The sequence below is a fragment of the Procambarus clarkii genome, chromosome 18 (assembly GCF_040958095.1).
Source record: "Procambarus clarkii isolate CNS0578487 chromosome 18, FALCON_Pclarkii_2.0, whole genome shotgun sequence".
Lineage (NCBI taxonomy): Eukaryota > Metazoa > Arthropoda > Malacostraca > Decapoda > Cambaridae > Procambarus > Procambarus clarkii.
The window spans coordinates 22,507,971-22,531,293 of NC_091167.1; the positions used below are offsets into that span (position 1 = coordinate 22,507,971).

Genomic DNA, 23,323 nt, shown 5'->3' on the forward strand with positions numbered 1-23,323 from the left:
GAGGCCATAACAGCAGAGTAGGAGCCGGAGTACGTGATAAAGCCCAGGGGCCAGATTCACGAAAGCACTTACGCAAACAATTACGAACCTGTACTTCCTTTCTCAATCTTTGGCGGCTTTGTTTCCAATTACTAAACAGTTAATGAGCTCCGAAGCACCAGGAGGCTGTTTGTAACAATAACAACAGTTGAATGGGAAGTTTTCATGCTTGTAAACTGTTTAATAAATGTAACCAAAGCCGTCAAAGATTGAGGAAAGATGTTCACGTTCGTAAGTGTTTGCGTAAGAGCTTTCGTGAATCTGGCCCCTGATCACTAAGGGGGTTCTACCCCATCATGTCCTGGTGGTTGTGATACCTGCTCGTGTCTCCCATCACAGTCTTATCATCGCAGACCATAGCTGTGACACTTGACACTGAGGCACTTGACACGGAGACACCAGTGTCAACACCTGAAAGTAGTCAGTCTCTCGAGGTCAAACGATCTCTTGTTGAGTCATCACACAAGACCTTGTGGGGGGGGGAGGTGCCATACACCTTCAAGGGCTTGGTCATACTCCCATATCTTAGTATCAAGAGGTAAAACTTAACTCGCTATCTTAAGTAGGATGACCATCTTTCGCCATCTGAGGCTCGTCGTCGCCAGCTGAAGCTCGTCGCTAGGGCATCAACTAAAGTTTCTCAAACAAAAAGTCGCTCAGACTATTAAGGGTGTTGAATTGTCAGCAGGCCATAAGGTGCTAGTCTGTGTGTGTGAGGTAAAGACGGGCCTCGCCAGCCCCTCGCCCAGCGTGTCCATCACTTCCCCTCACCCCCACCGCCTCTTCACCGTCTCCACGTTAAACAACTATCACCGGGAAGCTCTAAATATCGCACACTGCCGGACCATTCCTTCCCTGTTGCCTTGAGAGACACTCGGGACGGCAGTAGTGCTCTCGTGAGGACCCTGGACACCTCCGTGCATCCTCCCACTCTCACCCACGGACATAAGTTCCTTGGGAGAGGAACTAAGGATGGACTAAGATGGTCGTGACTGACATACACAGACTCGGACACACCGACAAGAGGGTGATTTGTGGAAGTAAGTGGTTCATAAACAAGGAGAAAATGGTCCTCGAAGTAGAATTGTGGGTGTGGGCGCCGGGACGCCTTGAAACACAGCGGACTGTCTGCATGTTACCTGAACGAATCGGAATGATAGTTGGAGCTTGGGAGAATTATGGTGTAGAAGACGGATTGCATGACCACCTCTTCAGCTGATTGATTGGGCCCTCCGCTGTCTGATTACGTGAGCGTGGAACACGACGGATTAGTGGTGTAGAGGGCGAGGGGGAGAGTGAGGGGTGTTGAGCCTGCCCCACGCTCAACACCCTCCACACACCTAAAAAAGACATAACAGCAGTCGAGGATACCCAGAATGCCCACCTACGCACACGCCACTTGCGAACCTTCACCAGTTGAGACGCACAAGGCAAAATAGTGTTGCTCTTGGATATATATAAAATAAAAAGAATTTGATATACCTTCAGTTCGCATGAGTGAATTCATTTTATGCCTTCAGGAGTATTTTTAAGTAATGACATTCTATATCCAGTTGTCGTAAAGGTGCGGTGTTCTGCTTCTTTTTTTCTCATAGTGGCTTGATCAGTTTTTGTCCTCGTGGTAATTAAATGTCAGAGCTTGTGATCGCTCGTGTTTCTCAACCAGTGTAGTAAGATGCCCCCCACAACCTTCATATTTCCTGTCCAAGTTGTTGTTGTTGCTTCCCTTGTTGGGGTGGCAGGTAGACTTATCCCTGTCTACCTTCTCTACTCACTCTCCCTTCTTCCCCCTTCAGCTTAATAGGGGGAAGACAGACCATTGTGACAGTGTTCGGGGACCTCTCAAACGCCGCAACTCAACAGGTAAATGGGTCTAGAATTTGTTTTCACCTGTTGTGTATATATCCACCCCTGCCAGGGTCAGCCCCTGCCAGGGTCATGGTCTCTCGTGTAGGTCTACCGAGGCGTCCCTGTTCTTGAAAGAATCTTTCAAGAATCAGGGGATGTAATTCAAGCTGAAGTGTGCTGGACTAGGGTGTCAAGCCTCGACACTCCTGCAGGGAAGGAGTGTCGAGGCCTCTCTTCAGACTACGATAGTTGTACTGAGAGGCGAGGAGGAGCTGCTGCTGCTGTGGCAGGACAACGTGTAGCAGCCCTCCTCGCCCCGTGTTAGCGGCCTCAACACCTGATATTGCTATAGTGATGGGGGCGGATGGGTGGCCACCAGCAGGGGGGTGGAATGCGCGCATGGGCAATCTTCGGTTTCTCTTTCACGGTCCGTTTTTTCCTCTTGACTGGCTTAGTTTATTTTGTATTCTCAATTTTTGTCCTGCATGTAACCCTTCACCACCACCTCCTCCTCATCCCCACTTCTTCCTCACCTCCTCCTCCCCCTCCTTGTGGCAACACTCCACAAGTAGTCAAGCGCTGAGGGGCTGACTAAGCCGCCGACTCTTGAGAAAATTATTGAACATTAATATTAATTAATAGCCAGTGGCTCGCTCCCCTGCCAAGTTACTTTGACTAGTGCCTCGGGAGTGGCCGGACCGTCAACTATAGGCCATGAGGAGTGGCCCGACCGTCAACTTGTCCACAATAAGTTACGAAGCCAGTTTATTTCGAAGATAAAGAGGCTGCCAGATGTCTCGAGTCACTCTACACGATGATAGTGAATTTAATTTGTTTTTAATAGTTTGCGATCACAGATACACCATGAGTATATAGCCCGGCTGGGAGAGCACGCAATTATTCTCTTGTCTTGAGTGGCGGATATAAGGGTTCCGTTCTTGTACAGGGACGTATGCAGCTCCGGGTCCTGTATCAAAACAAGAGAGATGGCAAGATTGCTTTTGTGGCCTTCCTTTGCAGGTTGTGCCCCCAGCGTGACTGAGATAGTCAGGACTAGGGAATGAACGCCTTTGAACCCAAGGAGGCTGCGTAGGTTGACTGGCGTTGCAAAGGCCATTCAGAAGGAGGAGGAGGTGGGGGGGGGGGTGGGGGTGTAATCCCGGGCAGGAGGCGCAGCGAATGTATTGCAAGCTGCAATATAACCCAACGACTCGATATTAGAGGGAGGGGGGTCGAGTGGCGAGGATGCTGATACTGTGCTGGCAAAGTGGACGTCAGATGCTATCACAGTGGCTCAGCGGGGCGTGTGGTCGTCTCTCCGCCAGAGCTCGAGCCCCCATATCTCTGCTGGCCAGGTATTGTATCAACCTTCGGCGGGAGGTGCTGCTAGGTCGGTAGCGGCTCGCTCTTCCTCGTCTAACATTTATTAACCAGCAACATAGTAGTGGAGCTTTATTAAATGAAGACAATCTTCAAGTTGGCACACGAGGCGCGCGCCCTACACCAATGGTATCCGATCCCAGCAAGTAGAGATCCTACAGCTTCCTGGGGAGGATATAGCCTTATATATATATATAATATAGCCTTATACTACTATACGAAGACGGGGACTCTGTTACTCGTCCTAGCCACCTCCTCCCCACTATCCTTATCATCTTCGACGCCACACATCCTTCCCATCCACCCCTATCCTACCCATCTGCCCGCAACCTCTCCACCTCTACACAACCCGTATCATACCACATGGGGGAGGACCTCTCCTATCCCCCCACAGTGGGGAGGACCTCTCCTATCCCCCCACAGTGGGGAGGACCTCTCCTATCCCCCCACAGTGGGGAGTTGAAAGAAAAGTAAAAAAAAAATAGTATTGCAATTACAAACACAAGAGTGGATGGAGAGTCGTTCTGTTACGAATCAAATCTTGAAGCGTTTTAACTTCAAGATTCGATTCGTAAAGTTTCACGGCCTGTATATAACTGCTGTTAATTAATAAGATTTTTTTAGATTTTTCGTTTAATTCTAACCCAACAGTTCTGTCGTGGTGAAAGATGTTTAGCTGGCCAGCATCACGGATCGGAGGCAAGTGAGGTGTGGAATGTGAGGGATCACTGTCAAGGAGCCGAGAGTGACCAGGGGACTGTTTACTGCTGGCCGTGACAGCTGGGAATGACGAGCTGGGATTGACAGCTGGGAATGACAGCTGGGATTGAGCCCAGAGCCAGCAGGAGACGGAGGAGTGACAGAAGGATATCTTAATGTGTTTCGCGGTCATTATATATATATATGTTTACATAGTTTTCTCTACTTCAAAAGTACAACACGGTAATTCATTGCATTTCCTGTCCCTCCTCTGTCCAACAGACAGACAGACAGACAGACAGACAGACGGGTGGTGATGAACAATCGCTATGAATGCTTCCAGCTGGATGTTAATTGATTGTTGCCGGAGGCCGGATAAGGACCCAGTGAGCGCAAGTGACGGCCGCTCTGAGCGCGTTATCACCGGGTCTGAAGGTGGACAACTTCATCACTTGTACAAGTACTCTGGGCGTTGATCACCGCACGATAATACTAGGAAATCTGGCGAGGAGACGGCGCTAGGCACGATTTTGATGAAGGCACTCGCTCACTCACTCACTCACTCACTCGCTCGCTCACTCGCTCACTACGGTCAAACTTTTTCTTGAAATAATAATGAAAAAAGTCTTATTACTGTGAGAGGTTGAGACCTTGACACCTGAGCCTGGCCTCGACGCCTTCCTCCTCCTCCTTCCTTATCGTTGCTACCTTGAGTGCCTTCCCTTCCTCCTATCCCAGATCCTTATCCTCGTCCCACCGACCTATCCCAGATCCTTGTCCCAGAGCCTTATCCTCGTCCCTCCGACCTATCCCAGATCCTTATCCTCGTCCCACCGACCTATCCCAGATCCTTGTCCCAGAGCCTTATCCTCGTCCCTCCGACCTATCCCAGAGCCTTATCCTCGTCCCACCGACCTATCCCAGAGCCTTATCCTCGTCCCTCCGACCTATCCCAGAGCCTTATCCTCGTCCCACTTACCTATCCCAGAGCCTTATCATCGTCCCACCGACCTATCCCAGAGCCTTATCCTCGTCCCTCCCAGGGGCTATGTAGGCGCCAGTAGTAGGGAGGAAGAGCCACAGGCCCTTTTTTTTTTGGCGAGAGGACCCCTGTGGACTGTAAGAGCCACAGGTAACTTTTTTTTCTGGCCAGAGGACCCCTGTGGACTGTAAGAGCCACAGGTAACTTTTTTTTTTCTGGAAATTCATGTGTAGCATGTCGGGGTTTTCAGGTAAATTTTGTCAGTCACAGATTTTAGAAGTAAGGATTTCTTATGAGAAAAATAATTTCCCAGACTTAGAAGTTTGTTAAGGGCTTATGGGACAAATTCAAGTAACGTATGTAGCTCTTTAGGGTTTCCAGGAGAACTCTACGGACATATTTTACATGTTTTCAACTTACAAAAATCGTCTATGTAAGCCTTAGTTATTCATATAAATTTAGAAAGTTATCTGTATAAGTCAGGGTTTTCAGGGGCTCGTACATCACACCCCCCTCCCTCCCCCCCTTACCTCGCAATCTCTCGCGTCACCTTTATTTACCTTACGCCCGGCCAGCCAGTCGCCTCTTATCATATCTTATCTTCTCCATAATATCTGGACCGTCCCTCTCTCTCTCTCGCCTCCTATTTCCTTACAGCTATTTTCAGAGTTTCAAATAATCATAGAAGTTTATTTATATGTTTATGACCGAATTTGTAAAAGGACCATTTTCAGAGAATATTGTCTTAGATGTTTTGTTAAGGAAAACAGACCACTTATCCATAACATTTAGTTTTATATCCATTTACAACTATTTCACCTGTAAAGACCAAAATTGAACAGAGACAGTTTTTAGCTCATATTTCATCAGAGTCCAGTTTATACCGAAAATTCGCCAGAGTCTACTTTGAGAGCAAAATTAGTCAGAGACAGTATTTAGCTCATATTTCATCAGAGTCCAATTATCAACAGAAATTCGCCAGAGTCTACTTTGAGAGCAAATTTCATCAGTGTCCTGTAATCTGTGAAAATTTGACAGAGTCCATTTTATACCCAATTTTCGTCAGAGACCATTTTATACCTAAAAATGAACAGAGTCCACTTTGTGAGCAAAATTAGTCAGAGACAGTTTTTAGCTCATATTTCATCAGAGTCCAGTTTATACCGAAAATTCGCCAGAGTCCACTTTGTGAGCAAAATTCGCCAGAGTCCACTTTGTGAGGAAAATTCGTCAAAGACAGTTTTAAGCTCAAATTTCATCAGAGTCCAGTTTATACCGAAAATTCGCCAGAGTCTACTTTGTGCCAAAATATTCAGAGTCCAGTTCATGATCGAAATTAATCAGAGTCCAATTAAAGACCCAAATTTGACAGAGACCACATTTTCGCTACTAGCAGTCCAATCCCCCTGAAATTTTAAACAGTCATATTTCTGACGTAGTAAATAAGATCAAGTCAGTTACCTAGCTCCAGCTCTTGTCCCCCTGTATTTGCATATTTTCTCTATATTCAGCTGCGTTCTTCACATTTTGTCCATGTTTTCTGTGTTCATTCCATGTTCTACAAATGTTCACAGTCCCATTCAGTTCATATTTTCACAAGTATCTCCATTTTTTCTGTAATCTTTCTCTTAGTCTCATTACTTTCTCTACAAATTCTAGTCATATTTTCTGTTTTCATGTTCATCACATGTTCTCTTTACAACTTTTATACTCAATATTCATGCTAACTTCCATATTTTTGTGTTCTTTGTCAATATTCATGTTCCTCTACAAGTTCATGTTCCTCACAAGATCACTTCGTTTTTCACCTTTACTTACATGTTTTCTACATTCTTTGTCATATTCTCCATGTTCTTCACAAGTCCATTGTTCATTCTTTGTAATCCCTATTCTCCTTATCATGTTTTCATGTTCTCTGTAAGTTCATATTCCCAGCATGTTCACTGTATTCATCAACTTTTCTTACATATGTTCTTTGCCATGTTCCCCATATGTTCTCTGGGGTTTTTCCCCTTACATGTTATTTAACGTTCCTTAACTAAAAAAATCTTTCGCCAATCAACTAAAACATAGTCACTTTCGTCATTTCTCAACTAAACTTATTATCCAGTCAACTAAAAATAGTCAGAAATAGCCTCGTTTCAACACTGTTCTTAACTAAAACAACCTTTCTCTTAGCTAAAAATTGTCAAAGGAAACTTCTTTCAGCACTTTCTTAACAGCCGCTACGTTTCATCAAGTAAGAAAAAATTGTCAAAGGAAACTTTCCAAAACTGTTCATAACTAAACTTATTCCCTAGTCAACAGAAAATAACCGTGTTCTTCATGTTTCATTGTCATTTCATAACTAAAATTATCCGCCAATCATCAGAAAAAGTCACGTTCATCATGTTTTGTCTTTTGCTCAACTAAAAGTATTCATCGGTCAACTAAAAATAGTTACTTCATCATGTTTCCTTGTCATTTCTTAACTGAAATATCACTTCTCTCATCAGAAAATAGTCAGGATTAATCTCTTTCAACACCGTTCTTAACTAAAACAACCTTTCGCTTAGCTAAAAATTGTCAAAGGAAACTTCTTTCAGCACTGTTCATAACTAACTTTATCCATCGTCAAGTAAGAAAATATAGTCAAAGATATCTATCATCGTCGTTCTTAACTGACATTATACTTTGTGGAGCACTAAATAGTCACTGTCATCATGTTTTGTCTTTTTTCCATAACTAAAAGTATTCATCGGTCAACTAAAAAATAGTTACTTCATCATGTTTCCTTGTCATTTCTTAACTGAAATATCACTTCTCTCATTTAAAATAGTCATGTGTAGCCTCTTTCCAACACTGTTCCTAACTAAAGTAGCCTTTCACTTCGCTAAATAGTCATATTCATCATTGTTCCTAACTAAAATTATATGTCGTTAAGTAAGAAATATAGTCAAAGACTCTCTTCGAGACATCAAGGACTTACTCAAAGAAATCAAAGTTGCACTCAAAGACATCCTTCGAGACATCAAAGACATCCTTTAAGACTTCAAGGGGACTCTTCGAGATATCAAAAGACACTCTCAAACACTCAAAAATTTACTTGCATCCTCAAAGTTATTCTCAGAGGCATAAAAGTTTTCTCAGAGCTATCAAACTTGTTCTCAAAGTCATCAAAGTTATTCACAGAGTCATCAAAGTTAATCTAAGACATCATTTTTCATCAAAGATATTCTCTCTAAACCATCAATGTTCTTCTCTAAGACATAAAGTTATTCTCAGAGTCACCTTCGTTCTTCAGAGAAACTTTCCAAAACATCTTTGTTCATCAAGTTATTCTCGGAGTCATCAAAAGGTATTCTCTAACTCACTTTTGGTCATTAAAGTTAATTTCTATGTTATAAAAGTTTGTCTCAGAGACATCTAAAGTTAATCTTAGAGTTATCAAATGCAATCTCTAACTCACTTTTGTTCATCAAAGTTGATCTCAGAGTTAACAAAGGTAATCTCTAACTCACTCTCGTTCATCAAAGTTAATCTCAGAGTTATCCAAAGATATTCTCATGTCCACAAAGTTAATCCAAGAGACGTCAAAGTTAATCTCAGACATCTTCATTCATAAAAGTTATTCTCAGAGACATCTAAAGTTATTCTTTAAGACAACAAAGTCTTTCTCAGAGTCATCAAAGTTATTCTCAGAGTCACCTTTGTTATTCAAAGAAGCCTTCTGAGACATCCTCGTTCAACAAAAACTGTCCTCAGAGCCATCAAAAAGTTAAATACAGTCGTCAAAGTTATTCTCTAAGTATCTTTTCGTTCATCAGAGAAGCTTTCTAAGACATCTTTGTTCATCCAAGTTGTTCTCTAAGACATCAATCTTGTTCTCTAAGACATCAAAGATGTTCTCTAAATCATAAAAGTTAATCTCTAAGTTACCTTCGTTCGTCAGAGAAACTTTCCAAAACATCTTTGTTCATCAAACTTGTTTTCAAAGTCATCAAAAGTTAATCTAAGACATCTTTTTTCATCAGTTATTTTCAGAGACATCTAAAGTTATTATGTAAGACATAAAAGTTATTCTCAGAGTCATCAAATGTTATTCTCGAAGTCATCAAAGATATTTTCAGAGACATCTAAAGTTAATTTCTATGTTATAAAAGTTATTCTCAGAGACATCTAAAGTTAATCTTGGTCATCAAAGTTGTTCTCTAAACATCAATGTTGTTCTCCAAGACATCAAAGATGTTCTCAAAATCATAAAAGTTATTCCCAGAGCTATCAAAGTTATTCTCAAAGTCATCAAAGTTATTCAAAGAGCTAACAAAAGTTATTATCTAAGTAACCTTTCGTTCATCAGAGAAGCTTTCTAAGACATCTTCGTTCATCAATGTTGATCTCTAAGTCACCTTGGATCATTAAAGAACTCTCCTTCTTCCATCAAGTTATACTTTAAGACAACATTGTTGTTCTCTAAGACATCTTCAGGCATAAAATTTCTCTCCAAATGTAACTAGTTCAGCTTTTCATATCAAACTTACACTTCTGTTAAATATATTTTCTTAGACATTTTACCTTTTAAACTGTTCTCTGAACTACACTGTTCAAACCTACGTAACCTATCCTCTCCACCCAATGTTACTTAGTTAACGTAACGTTCCTAAACCTAACTTTACCTATCCTAACATAACTTACCTTACCTTACCTATCTTACCTAACCTAACCTAACTTTACCTATGTTACCTTACCTTACCTACCTTTCCTAACTTAACCTGCTTAACCTATCTTACCTAACTTTACCTATCTTACCTAACTTAACTTTCATAACCTAACTTTACCTATCCTAACATAACTTACCTTACCTTCCCTATCTTACCTAACTTTACCTATCCTATCCTAACATAACTTGTCTTACCTAACTTAATCTTACTTTCCCAAACTGATGTATCCTAACTTATCTAGTCCAACCAGACATGCTCTAACTTACATAAGTATTCCTTCTTGTCTTTTGTGTTTCGTCAATCAGTGTCTCATATTCATTTACTCATTTCATTAGTTAATTTCTCAAATGGTCACTTATGCATTTCAAGTGCTATTTGTTAGAGATTGGATATTTAAGCATTTCAAAGGATTTTTGTTATATATGGGAACTTACTCATTTCAAGGGATAATTTCTCAAATGGACGTTTTTGCATTTCAAGTGTTATTTGTTTAAGATTGGGTGTTTAACCATTTCAAAGGATTTTTGTTATATATGGGAACTTACTCATTTCAAGGGATAATTTCTCAAATGGACGTTTTTGCATTTCAAGTGTTATTTGTTTAAGATTGGGTGTTTAATCATTTCAAAGGATTTTGTTATATATGGGAATTTACTCGTTTCAAGGGCAAATTTCTCAAATGGTCATTTTGCAGATCAAGGGTTATTTGTTAAAGTTCATCAAGTTGCCCATAAGTTGTATTTAGTAGGTTCTATCATATGTTCTTATTCCCCAACCCCTTAACCTAACCTCTTGTAATCTTAGTGTATTTAGTAGGTTCTATCATATGTTCTTATTCCCCAACCCCTTAACCTAACCTCTTGTAATCTTAGTGTATTTAGTAGGTTCTATCTTATGTTCTTATTCCCCAACCCCTTAACCTAACCTCTTGTAATCTTAGTGTATTTAGTAGGTTCTATCTTATGTTCTTATTCCCCAACCCCTTAACCTATCCTTTCAGATGTAGTTTATTGTGTTTTTTGACATATTTGTTGAATATATTATCCTTTTCCTAACCTTTCAGATGTAGTTTTGTTTCTCCTTTTTGTATATTTTTACCCAAACAATCTTTCCTTCTTTACTTTATTTTCACATATAAGTTCATTCTTTATCATAGTAATAATAAAAATTACAATAGTAAAGAATCAGATCTACTAAGACTTGAAATTGAGAAACAAGAGCTCAAGGGAGTGAGAGCATGAAAGAAGAGCAAGGAGTAAGAGAGAGGGGGCGGAAGAGAATGGGACCAAAGAAGAGAGAATGAGAGAGAGTGTGGGCATGGGAGCACTAAGACTTGAATTTGAGAAAAAGAAAAACTAAGTGAATGAGAGTGAGGGTGTGAGAATGGGAGCAATAAGACTTGAATTTGAGAAACAAGAGAGCATTTGAGCAAATGAGGGAGATAGAGGGGGAGGAAGAGAGAGAATAAGGGAGAGAGATAGAAAAGGAGGGTTAGAAGGAGTAGGAGAATCAAAGTAAAGAAGGAAAGATGGTTTGGGTAAAAATATACAAAAAGGAGAAACAAAACTACATCTGAAAGGTTAGGAAAAGGATAATATATTCAACAAATATGTCAAAAAACACAATAAACTACATCTGAAAGGATAGGTTAAGGGGTTGGGGAATAAGAACATAAGATAGAACCTACTAAATACACTAAGATTACAAGAGGTTAGGTTAAGGGGTTGGGGAATAAGAACATAAGATAGAACCTACTAAATACACTAAGATTACAAGAGGTTAGGTTAAGGGGTTGGGGAATAAGAACATAAGATAGAACCTACTAAATACACTAAGATTACAAGAGGTTAGGTTAAGGGGTTGGGGAATAAGAACATATGATAGAACCTACTAAATACACTAAGATTACAAGAGGTTAGGTTAAGGGGTTGGGGAATAAGAACATATGATAGAACCTACTAAATACAACTTATGGGCAACTTGATGAACTTTAACAAATAACCCTTGATCTGCAAAATGACCATTTGAGAAATTTGCCCTTGAAACGAGTAAATTCCCATATATAACAAAATCCTTTGAAATGATTAAACACCCAATCTTAAACAAATAACACTTGAAATGCAAAAACGTCCATTTGAGAAATTATCCCTTGAAATGAGTAAGTTCCCATATATAACAAAAATCCTTTGAAATGGTTAAACACCCAATCTTAAACAAATAACACTTGAAATGCAAAAACGTCCATTTGAGAAATTATCCCTTGAAATGAGTAAGTTCCCATATATAACAAAAATCCTTTGAAATGCTTAAATATCCAATCTCTAACAAATAGCACTTGAAATGCATAAGTGACCATTTGAGAAAATAACTAATGAAATGAGTAAATGAATATGAGACACTGATTGACGAAACACAAAAGACAAGAAGGAATACTTATGTAAGTTAGAGCATGTCTGGTTGGACTAGATAAGTTAGGATACATCAGTTTGGGAAAGTAAGATTAAGTTAGGTAAGACAAGTTATGTTAGGATAGGATAGGTAAAGTTAGGTAAGATAGGGAAGGTAAGGTAAGTTATGTTAGGATAGGTAAAGTTAGGTTATGAAAGTTAAGTTAGGTAAGATAGGTAAAGTTAGGTAAGATAGGTTAAGCAGGTTAAGTTAGGAAAGGTAGGTAAGGTAAGGTAACATAGGTAAAGTTAGGTTAGGTTAGGTAAGATAGGTAAGGTAAGGTAAGTTATGTTAGGATAGGTAAAGTTAGGTTTAGGAACGTTACGTTAACTAAGTAACATTGGGTGGAGAGGATAGGTTACGTAGGTTTGAACAGTGTAGTTCAGAGAACAGTTTAAAAGGTAAAATGTCTAAGAAAATATATTTAACAGAAGTGTAAGTTTGATATGAAAAGCTGAACTAGTTACATTTGGAGAGAAATTTTATGCCTGAAGATGTCTTAGAGAACAACAATGTTGTCTTAAAGTATAACTTGATGGAAGAAGGAGAGTTCTTTGATGAACCAAGGTGACTTAGAGATCAACATTGATGAACGAAGATGTCTTAGAAAGCTTCTCTGATGAACGAAAGGTTACTTAGAGAATAACTTTTGTTAGCTCTTTGAATAACTTTGATGACTTTGAGAATAACTTTGATAGCTCTGGGAATAACTTTTATGATTTTGAGAACATCTTTGATGTCTTGGAGAACAACATTGATGTTTAGAGAACAACTTTGATGACCAAGATTAACTTTAGATGTCTCTGAGAATAACTTTTATAACATAGAAATTAACTTTAGATGTCTCTGAAAATATCTTTGATGACTTCGAGAATAACATTTGATGACTCTGAGAATAACTTTTATGTCTTACATAATAACTTTAGATGTCTCTGAAAATAACTTTGATGAAAAAAGATGTCTTAGATTAACTTTTGATGACTTTGAAAACAAGTTTGATGAACAAAGATGTTTTGGAAAGTTTCTCTGACGAACGAAGGTAACTTAGAGATTAACTTTTATGATTTAGAGAACATCTTTGATGTCTTAGAGAACAAGATTGATGTCTTAGAGAACAACTTGGATGAACAAAGATGTCTTAGAAAGCTTCTCTGATGAACGAAAAGATACTTAGAGAATAACTTTGACGACTGTATTTAACTTTTTGATGGCTCTGAGGACAGTTTTTGTTGAACGAGGATGTCTCAGAAGGCTTCTTTGAATAACAAAGGTGACTCTGAGAATAACTTTGATGACTCTGAGAAAGACTTTGTTGTCTTAAAGAATAACTTTAGATGTCTCTGAGAATAACTTTTATGAATGAAGATGTCTGAGATTAACTTTGACGTCTCTTGGATTAACTTTGTGGACATGAGAATATCTTTGGATAACTCTGAGATTAACTTTGATGAACGAGAGTGAGTTAGAGATTACCTTTGTTAACTCTGAGATCAACTTTGATGAACAAAAGTGAGTTAGAGATTGCATTTGATAACTCTAAGATTAACTTTAGATGTCTCTGAGACAAACTTTTATAACATAGAAATTAACTTTAATGACCAAAAGTGAGTTAGAGAATACCTTTTGATGACTCCGAGAATAACTTGATGAACAAAGATGTTTTGGAAAGTTTCTCTGAAGAACGAAGGTGACTCTGAGAATAACTTTATGTCTTAGAGAAGAACATTGATGGTTTAGAGAGAATATCTTTGATGAAAAATGATGTCTTAGATTAACTTTGATGACTCTGTGAATAACTTTGATGACTTTGAGAACAAGTTTGATAGCTCTGAGAAAACTTTTATGCCTCTGAGAATAACTTTGAGGATGCAAGTAAATTTTTGAGTGTTTGAGAGTGTCTTTTGATATCTCGAAGAGTCCCCTTGAAGTCTTAAAGGATGTCTTTGATGTCTCGAAGGATGTCTTTGAGTGCAACTTTGATTTCTTTGAGTAAGTCCTTGATGTCTCGAAGAGAGTCTTTGACTATATTTCTTACTTAACGACATATAATTTTAGTTAGGAACAATGATGAATATGACTATTTAGCGAAGTGAAAGGCTACTTTAGTTAGGAACAGTGTTGGAAAGAGGCTACACATGACTATTTTAAATGAGAGAAGTGATATTTCAGTTAAGAAATGACAAGGAAACATGATGAAGTAACTATTTTTTAGTTGACCGATGAATACTTTTAGTTATGGAAAAAAGACAAAACATGATGACAGTGACTATTTAGTGCTCCACAAAGTATAATGTCAGTTAAGAACGACGATGATAGATATCTTTGACTATATTTTCTTACTTGACGATGGATAAAGTTAGTTATGAACAGTGCTGAAAGAAGTTTCCTTTGACAATTTTTAGCTAAGCGAAAGGTTGTTTTAGTTAAGAACGGTGTTGAAAGAGATTAATCCTGACTATTTTCAGATGAGAGAAGTGATATTTCAGTTAAGAAATGACAAGGAAACATGATGAAGTAACTATTTTTAGTTGACCGATGAATACTTTTAGTTGAGCAAAAGACAAAACATGATGAACGTGACTTTTTCTGATGATTGGCGGATAATTTTAGTTATGAAATGACAATGAAACATGAAGAACACGGTTATTTTCTGTTGACTAGGGAATAAGTTTAGTTATGAACAGTTTTGGAAAGTTTCCTTTGACAATTTTTTCTTACTTGATGAAACGTAGCGGCTGTTAAGAAAGTGCTGAAAGAAGTTTCCTTTGACAATTTTTAGCTAAGAGAAAGGTTGTTTTAGTTAAGAACAGTGTTGAAACGAGGCTATTTCTGACTATTTTTAGTTGACTGGATAATAAGTTTAGTTGAGAAATGACGAAAGTGACTATGTTTTAGTTGATTGGCGAAAGATTTTTTTAGTTAAGGAACGTTAAATAACATGTAAGGGGAAAAACCCCAGAGAACATATGGGGAACATGGCAAAGAACATATGTAAGAAAAGTTGATGAATACAGTGAACATGCTGGGAATATGAACTTACAGAGAACATGAAAACATGATAAGGAGAATAGGGATTACAAAGAATGAACAATGGACTTGTGAAGAACATGGAGAATATGACAAAGAATGTAGAAAACATGTAAGTAAAGGTGAAAAACGAAGTGATCTTGTGAGGAACATGAACTTGTAGAGGAACATGAATATTGACAAAGAACACAAAAATATGGAAGTTAGCATGAATATTGAGTATAAAAGTTGTAAAGAGAACATGTGATGAACATGAAAACAGAAAATATGACTAGAATTTGTAGAGAAAGTAATGAGACTAAGAGAAAGATTACAGAAAAAATGGAGATACTTGTGAAAATATGAACTGAATGGGACTGTGAACATTTGTAGAACATGGAATGAACACAGAAAACATGGACAAAATGTGAAGAACGCAGCTGAATATAGAGAAAATATGCAAATACAGGGGGACAAGAGCTGGAGCTAGGTAACTGACTTGATCTTATTTACTACGTCAGAAATATGACTGTTTAAAATTTCAGGGGGATTGGACTGCTAGTAGCGAAAATGTGGTCTCTGTCAAATTTGGGTCTTTAATTGGACTCTGATTAATTTCGATCATGAACTGGACTCTGAATATTTTGGCACAAAGTAGACTCTGGCGAATTTTCGGTATAAACTGGACTCTGATGAAATTTGAGCTTAAAACTGTCTTTGACGAATTTTCCTCACAAAGTGGACTCTGGCGAATTTTGCTCACAAAGTGGACTCTGGCGAATTTTCGGTATAAACTGGACTCTGATGAAATATGAGCTAAAAACTGTCTCTGACTAATTTTGCTCACAAAGTGGACTCTGTTCATTTTTAGGTATAAAATGGTCTCTGACGAAAATTGGGTATAAAATGGACTCTGTCAAATTTTCACAGATTACAGGACACTGATGAAATTTGCTCTCAAAGTAGACTCTGGCGAATTTCTGTTGATAATTGGACTCTGATGAAATATGAGCTAAATACTGTCTCTGACTAATTTTGCTCTCAAAGTAGACTCTGGCGAATTTTCGGTATAAACTGGACTCTGATGAAATATGAGCTAAAAACTGTCTCTGTTCAATTTTGGTCTTTACAGGTGAAATAGTTGTAAATGGATATAAAACTAAATGTTATGGATAAGTGGTCTGTTTTCCTTAACAAAACATCTAAGACAATATTCTCTGAAAATGGTCCTTTTACAAATTCGGTCATAAACATATAAATAAACTTCTATGATTATTTGAAACTCTGAAAATAGCTGTAAGGAAATAGGAGGCGAGAGAGAGAGAGGGACGGTCCAGATATTATGGAGAAGATAAGATATGATAAGAGGCGACTGGCTGGCCGGGCGTAAGGTAAATAAAGGTGACGCGAGAGATTGCGAGGTAAGGGGGGGAGGGAGGGGGGTGTGATGTACGAGCCCCTGAAAACCCTGACTTATACAGATAACTTTCTAAATTTATATGAATAACTAAGGCTTACATAGACGATTTTTGTAAGTTGAAAACATGTAAAATATGTCCGTAGAGTTCTCCTGGAAACCCTAAAGAGCTACATACGTTACTTGAATTTGTCCCATAAGCCCTTAACAAACTTCTAAGTCTGGGAAATTATTTTTCTCATAAGAAATCCTTACTTCTAAAATCTGTGACTGACAAAATTTACCTGAAAACCCCGACATGCTACACATGAATTTCCAGAAAAAAAAAAGTTACCTGTGGCTCTTACAGTCCACAGGGGTCCTCTGGCCAGAAAAAAAAGTTACCTGTGGCTCTTACAGTCCACAGGGGTCCTCTCGCCAAAAAAAAAAGGGCCTGTGGCTCTTCCTCCCTACTACTGGCGCCCTGGCTTGGTGTTTTGTTCTGATAGTTACCTTACCTCCTTTAACATAAAAAATCTATCAAAGAATCGGTGACCGAGTCTAAATATTCTCTGCTTAGAATGTAAAACATAAAATAAGTTTTTGGCCCATCAACTTTATTGGTTTCCGCTCGGCCGGCACGTGTGCTGCCTTCCGCTCGGCCGGCACGTGTGCTGCCTTCCGCTCGGCCGGCACGTGTGCTGCCTCCCGCTCGGCCGGCACGTGTGCTGCCTCTCTCTCATTTGTCCAAATATAACCAAATTATTGTCTACATTTTGCACTCGGTGATGCCAGTTGTGTGAGGTCTCCATCCTTAGGTGAGGCCGCACTCCTACGGCCCCAGGTGTACACCACCATGTTGAGTCATGTGTGTGTGTGGGCACCGCATGGCCATGTCGCGTCATGTGTGTGGGTGGGCACCGCATGGCCATGTTAAGTCATGTGTGTGGGGGCACCGCATGGCCATGTTGCGTCATGTGTGTGTGTGTTTCGTAAGTCCGTGTTGCATCGTATATCAGGAAGCTTAATACATTTTTATGTTAATATAATTTACTTTATCAAGCAGACACACTTTAACCTCGTGATTGTGTTTTTATTCTTTTATATTTACTTAATCAAAATCTGTATCTTACACCGTCTTCAAGGAGGCACGTGAAAGTTAAAGAGTGCCTTATAGTTTCTTCATCGAGGCTACGGGTCCTCTGAATACTTCAAGGGGTGGCAGTGTGTGTTTGGGTATTATATATATATATATATATATATATATATATATATATATATATATATATATATATATATATATATATATATATATATATATATATATATATATATATACAACTTTAGAACACTTTCCCACCAGGAGACTCGAACCCTAGCCAGCACAGATATATATATATATATATATATATATATATATATATATATATATATATATATATATATATATATATATATATATACACGTACACACACACACACACACACACACACACACACACACACACACACACACACACACACACACACACACACACACACACACACACACGCCGCCAAAGCTCGCGGCCCCCTTCCCCTAAACCACAACTAAGTGAGTACACTCAAAAATGAAGTAACATGGAATGGTCTTTGCTAAACCCTTAGTGTTGAGCTGGTCATTTCGGTCATGATGGGTCAAGGCATCAGGTATATAAATAGTCACATCTACCGTTGTTAAACATGACAAACACACCTAGTTTACAACCAGGTATGTGGTTAACTACCAGCTGAAGGCTATTAGCACCTTCCCCCATGGTACACGGGGGTGCTTCAGGTGCCTCAGCGCCTGGCACACATGATGTATAGGCGCTCTTCATTGAATAAATTACCCGGCGGCTCCTGTGATGTTGTAACAATGGTATGAGAATACTGAACCGCGGCCCTCTGACGCGGCGAGACACATACTGCTCTCTACCTCCCACAGATGAGACGCCCAGTCTTGTGCCCAACACCCCCTGCTCCAGGCTGCCATCACACACACACACACACACACACACACACACACACACACACACACACACACACACACACACACACACACACACACACACACACACACACACACACACAGTTAACAGATGGAATGCATTAACAAGTGATGTGGTGGAGGCTGACTCTATACACAGTTTCAAATGTAGATATGATAGAGCCCAATATGCTCAGGAATCTGTACACCTGTTGATTGACAGTTGAGAGGCGGGAGCAAAGAGCCAGAGCTCAACCCCCGCAAGGCCAACTAGGTGAGTACACACACACACACACACACACAAAGCTCGCATAGTGAACACCCTAGGAACGTGTGTGTGTGTGTGTGTGTGTGTGTGTGTGTGTGTGTGTGTGTGTGTGTGTGTGTGTGTGTGTGTGTGTGTGTGTGTGTGTGTGTCAGTTCAGAGATAGGTGAAGGATTTAGGGAAAAAGTCAGTTTAATAATATGGTCAGACTCTAGTGCTAGGTTCTAGATACAAGTGAACTCTACATATTTAAATATTATCTGTGTGCTTCAGAGATTGGAAAGCGCCCGTACCCAGTCTAAGGGGAATAAGAGATAGACTAAGTGCTCCATCCTTTAGGAATCTACCTTCTTGTCCAGATGGGCATAGAGGCATGTCCCTCTCAATTCGAACTTTCCTGTCAGGACCAACCGGACTGTGGTGGATATGTGGGCCTGCGGTCCGCTCCAAGCAACAGCCTGCTGGAACAAGCTCTCACAAGTCGAGCCTGGCCTCGGGCCGGACTCGGGGAGTAGAACAACTCCCAGCACCCCATCCAGGCACAATCCAGGAAAAAGATTTTTTGGGAGACGTGACTTAAAAGTTGGAAAATGTTGTATTTGTGCATTAGAAGCAAACTTATTTTCCTACGGTGTTCTGGACCTGTGTAATGTTGTAGCATATAATGGGTCGAGTTGAGGCTCCAGGTGCTCTCACGGGGAACACTGAGGCTCCAGGTGCTCTCACGGGGAACACTGAGGCTCCAGGTGCTCTCACGGGGAACACTGAGGCTCCGGGAGCTCTCACGGGGAACACTGAGGCTCCGGGCGCTCTCACGGGGAACACTGAGGCTCCGGGTGCTCTCACGGGGAACACTGAGGCTCCAGGTGCTCTCACGGGGAACACTGAGGCTCCGGGTGCTCTCACGGGGAACACTGAGGCTCCGGGTGCTCTCACGGGGAACACTGAGGCTCCGGGCGCTCTCACGGGGAACACTGAGGCTCCGGGTGCTCTCACGGGGAACACAATACTTATAAATGGAACCTGCAAAAAGAATAAAGTTACCAAAAGCCAAATCAGCTCAACTCCGCAGACGAATTTGTGGTCATCATCAATACCAGAGGCGCCAGGAACCATGCACAAAAATACCTACACACTATCAGCAGGGAAGCGGAACGCATAGCAGTGAAAATAAACAGAAATAAAACCAAAGTAATAGACGTTAGAGTGAGAACTCAAGACGTCAGACTCGTAAGACAAGGACATGAAATTGACTGAATTACCTCTTTTCAATACCTCGGAGTCATAATAATCAACCAGCTGAAATTCACTCAAGAAAATCAATGTCTTCGGCAAAGTTGTAAAGCCAGAAACTCAGCTTTGCGCTCTATGACCAGTCTTAGAGAGGGTGCATCTCTGCCAGTACTCAAAATGTACTACGTTCAAGCAGTTAGGTCACTCATTGGCTATGCTGCTCCTGCTCCTACATCCCTCAGTGATAACCAATGGGAGAAACTGGAAGTGTCTCAAAATGATGCTCTGAGAACAATGCTGGGAGCACCTATATGGACGCGTAGAGAGAATCTAAGAATGGAGACCAACTTACCAGCATTAGAAAACAGGATCCAACAAAGGATAGCCACCATAACAACAAAACTTGTTGGAACCACCGCCAGACTGTCAATCAAAGACAGCATACACAGATCGCTTCAGAGAAACCTTCAATATAGAACAAGTGCATGGACTGATAATCTGGTCAAGATTCTAGAAAAAGTGGACCTGAAATGGATCATTAAAAACAAAGGGGAAGATAGACCATATCAACACTTTCGCAGCCTCCTCCATGGGAAGAATCGAGTCTAAATATTATCATTGAAGGATTACCAGTTAAAAAATCAGCATGTGACTCGCAGAGGCTCAAAGCAGTCATAGAACAACAAATGGAAATAATCTCAAGACCCACAACGACTCGCATCTTCCCAGATAGATCAGCTTATCAAGAAAGAGGTTGTGCTGGGGCAGCAGTTTACACTAACAACCATGAAGCTTACTGGAGCATGAATAGCGGTGCTCAACATTGCCAACAGAATTATAGGCCCTGAAGAAGGTTATAAATTATACAATTGAGAATAATTTACATGATATCATCATTCATACCGACTCTTAATGTTCGCTCCAGGCATTGTTATCCATCCAGCACAGAGATAATATACAACTCATAACAGAAATCCAACATATAGGAAAAGCAGCACACAATCTAGGGCTGTCAATCACCATTGGATACCAAGTCGCATTGGCATAGATGGTAATGAAACGGCAGACTCACTAGCAAAAACTGCCACTGCTCTACCTGTTATTCAGGTTCAAATACCTCAAAGTTTTTCACAGATTAATGAGCAAATCAAGAAGAAAATGCTCCCAACTGTCAAATGTCGCCACAGATCCAAAGTAGCGGAAGGCAGATCCACTGCGATATGGTACGAACAAGCCACTGGGTTTGTCAGGCTCTTTCAAGCCTGACAAACAGATATCCAGAGATATTGCAGTAGCCATATACAGACTAAGACTTGGTTACAAGTGTTGCTGGGAGGTAATAAACCCAATAGTTAAAGAATGTCATATCTGTGGAACAGAATCAGAGGCGCCACTATTGCACTACTTACTGGAATGTGAAGCTACTGAAGCCCTGCGCATCAAACTCAACATTAATCCAACGACAGCAGCTGCATAAGATGCACATTCCACAGCCACTACAATTATTAGAAAAGCCGTTGAAGAATGGGACTCACTAGTGAGCATTCTGCATCTACATCCGTCACCAAGATAATGTTATTAAAACAAGACTAAAACCAGTACACTAAAACAGAAGCAGAAAAGAAACGGGAGAAATGGTGAAAACTCCACCTCCATTTAAAACTTTGGCCCAAATATCACAGTAACAAGGTTATTGTGCATAACCGAACTCTATTACGGGCTCACCATAGCCCGTGCTACATGGATATTTCGTTCTGGGTAACTAAATTTATAACAACAACAACAACAGGAACAAAGTTGTCAATACGCTCTAAATCATCCCCGTCACTGTTAATGTAAACTGGTTGATGTTGTTAAAGATACCCGTCCGCCTAATAGAACGTCGCATTTCGACGTATGTCTCTACCTATATACAAAAAATTGTCGTACTAGAAAATGGAAGCGGCTGGCGAAAGTGACGTACTGTCCCGTTTTCTGTTTTGGGTCCTCTGGTAGGTTGGGAGAGGACACATTAAAATTAACCGTTTTCTTGACGTTGGAGAGCCTAATTAGGAGGACGGGCTGGGAGGTGATACTAAGGTGGCGTGTGTCACCTTATTGTGTTAATGTGACGGGCCGAGCGTGTGTCGGCGTGCGCACCATCGACACTATGGCTCGGCCGCTCCTTATATACAGACCTGCTGACTAATTACCGCTGCTGGCCAGCCATGACACGTCTTCATCAGCTGTCATTTGATGGCCTTCATCTCATGTTTATCGAGTGGATGATAATCAATTCGCTCCTGTATAATGTGGCACTTGGGTGAAGCCGCTTTGGGGGGGTCTAAACGATCATTTTATACCCGAGTGAAGGTGACTTTTATATACGTGATGATAACTATTTGTATACTAATACAAGGGTTGAAAATTTTAGTTATAGCCTATTATGAACCCTTTTTTTGTGTAAACCAAGGAACCGGTTTCTGAGTTACGAATTCAGCAGCAGCAGCTGGGGGACTAAACACCTTGGTTGGGGCAGTGTTGTGTGCGGCTGGGAGAGCAGGTGATGGACACGCACGTACACCATACACACACACCATACATACACACACACACCATACACACACACCATACACACACACACCATACATACACACACACACACCATACACACACACACACACACCATACATACACACACACACACCATACACACACACCATACATACACACACACACCATACATACACTCACACACCATACACACACACACACACACACACACACAAAGAGGCAGAGCTCAACCCCCACAAGCAGAACTAGGTGTGTACACTGAGGATGCACTACACGTCCAAACACCTCCCAGCTCCACACACACCAAACACCTCCCAGCTCCACACACACCAAACACCGCCCAGCTCCACACACACCAAACACCTCCCAGCTCCACACACACCAAACACCTCCCAGCTCCACACACACCAAACACCTCCCAGCTCCACACACACCAAACACCTCCCAGCTCCACACACACCAAACACCTCCCAGCTCCACACACACCAAACACCTCCCAGCTCCACACACACCAAACACCTCCCAGCACCACACACACCAAACACCTCCCAGCTCCACACACACCAAACACCTCCCAGCACCACACACACCAAACACCTCCCAGCTCCACACACACCAAACACCTCCCAGCTCCACACACACCAAACACCTCCCAGCACCACACACACCAAACACCTCCCAGCTCCACACACACCAAACACCTCCCAGCACCACACACACCAAACACCTCCCAGCTCCACACACACCAAACACCTCCCAGCTCCAT

The 23,323-nt window shown here is 40.7% G+C and overlaps 2 protein-coding genes across 2 annotated transcripts in view; both read left to right on the forward strand.

The window, feature by feature from the left end:
• The window catches only part of LOC138365822 (arginine and glutamate-rich protein 1-like), a 259,325-nt gene that overhangs the window by 48,145 nt on the left and 187,857 nt on the right, over nt 1–23,323 (forward strand). The window lies entirely within an intron of this gene.
• On the forward strand, nt 19,436–19,933 carry LOC123754573 (P-selectin glycoprotein ligand 1-like). The gene has a single exon (XM_045737044.2). The coding sequence runs from the start codon at nt 19,436–19,438 to the stop codon at nt 19,931–19,933; it is 498 nt and encodes a 165-aa protein (XP_045593000.2).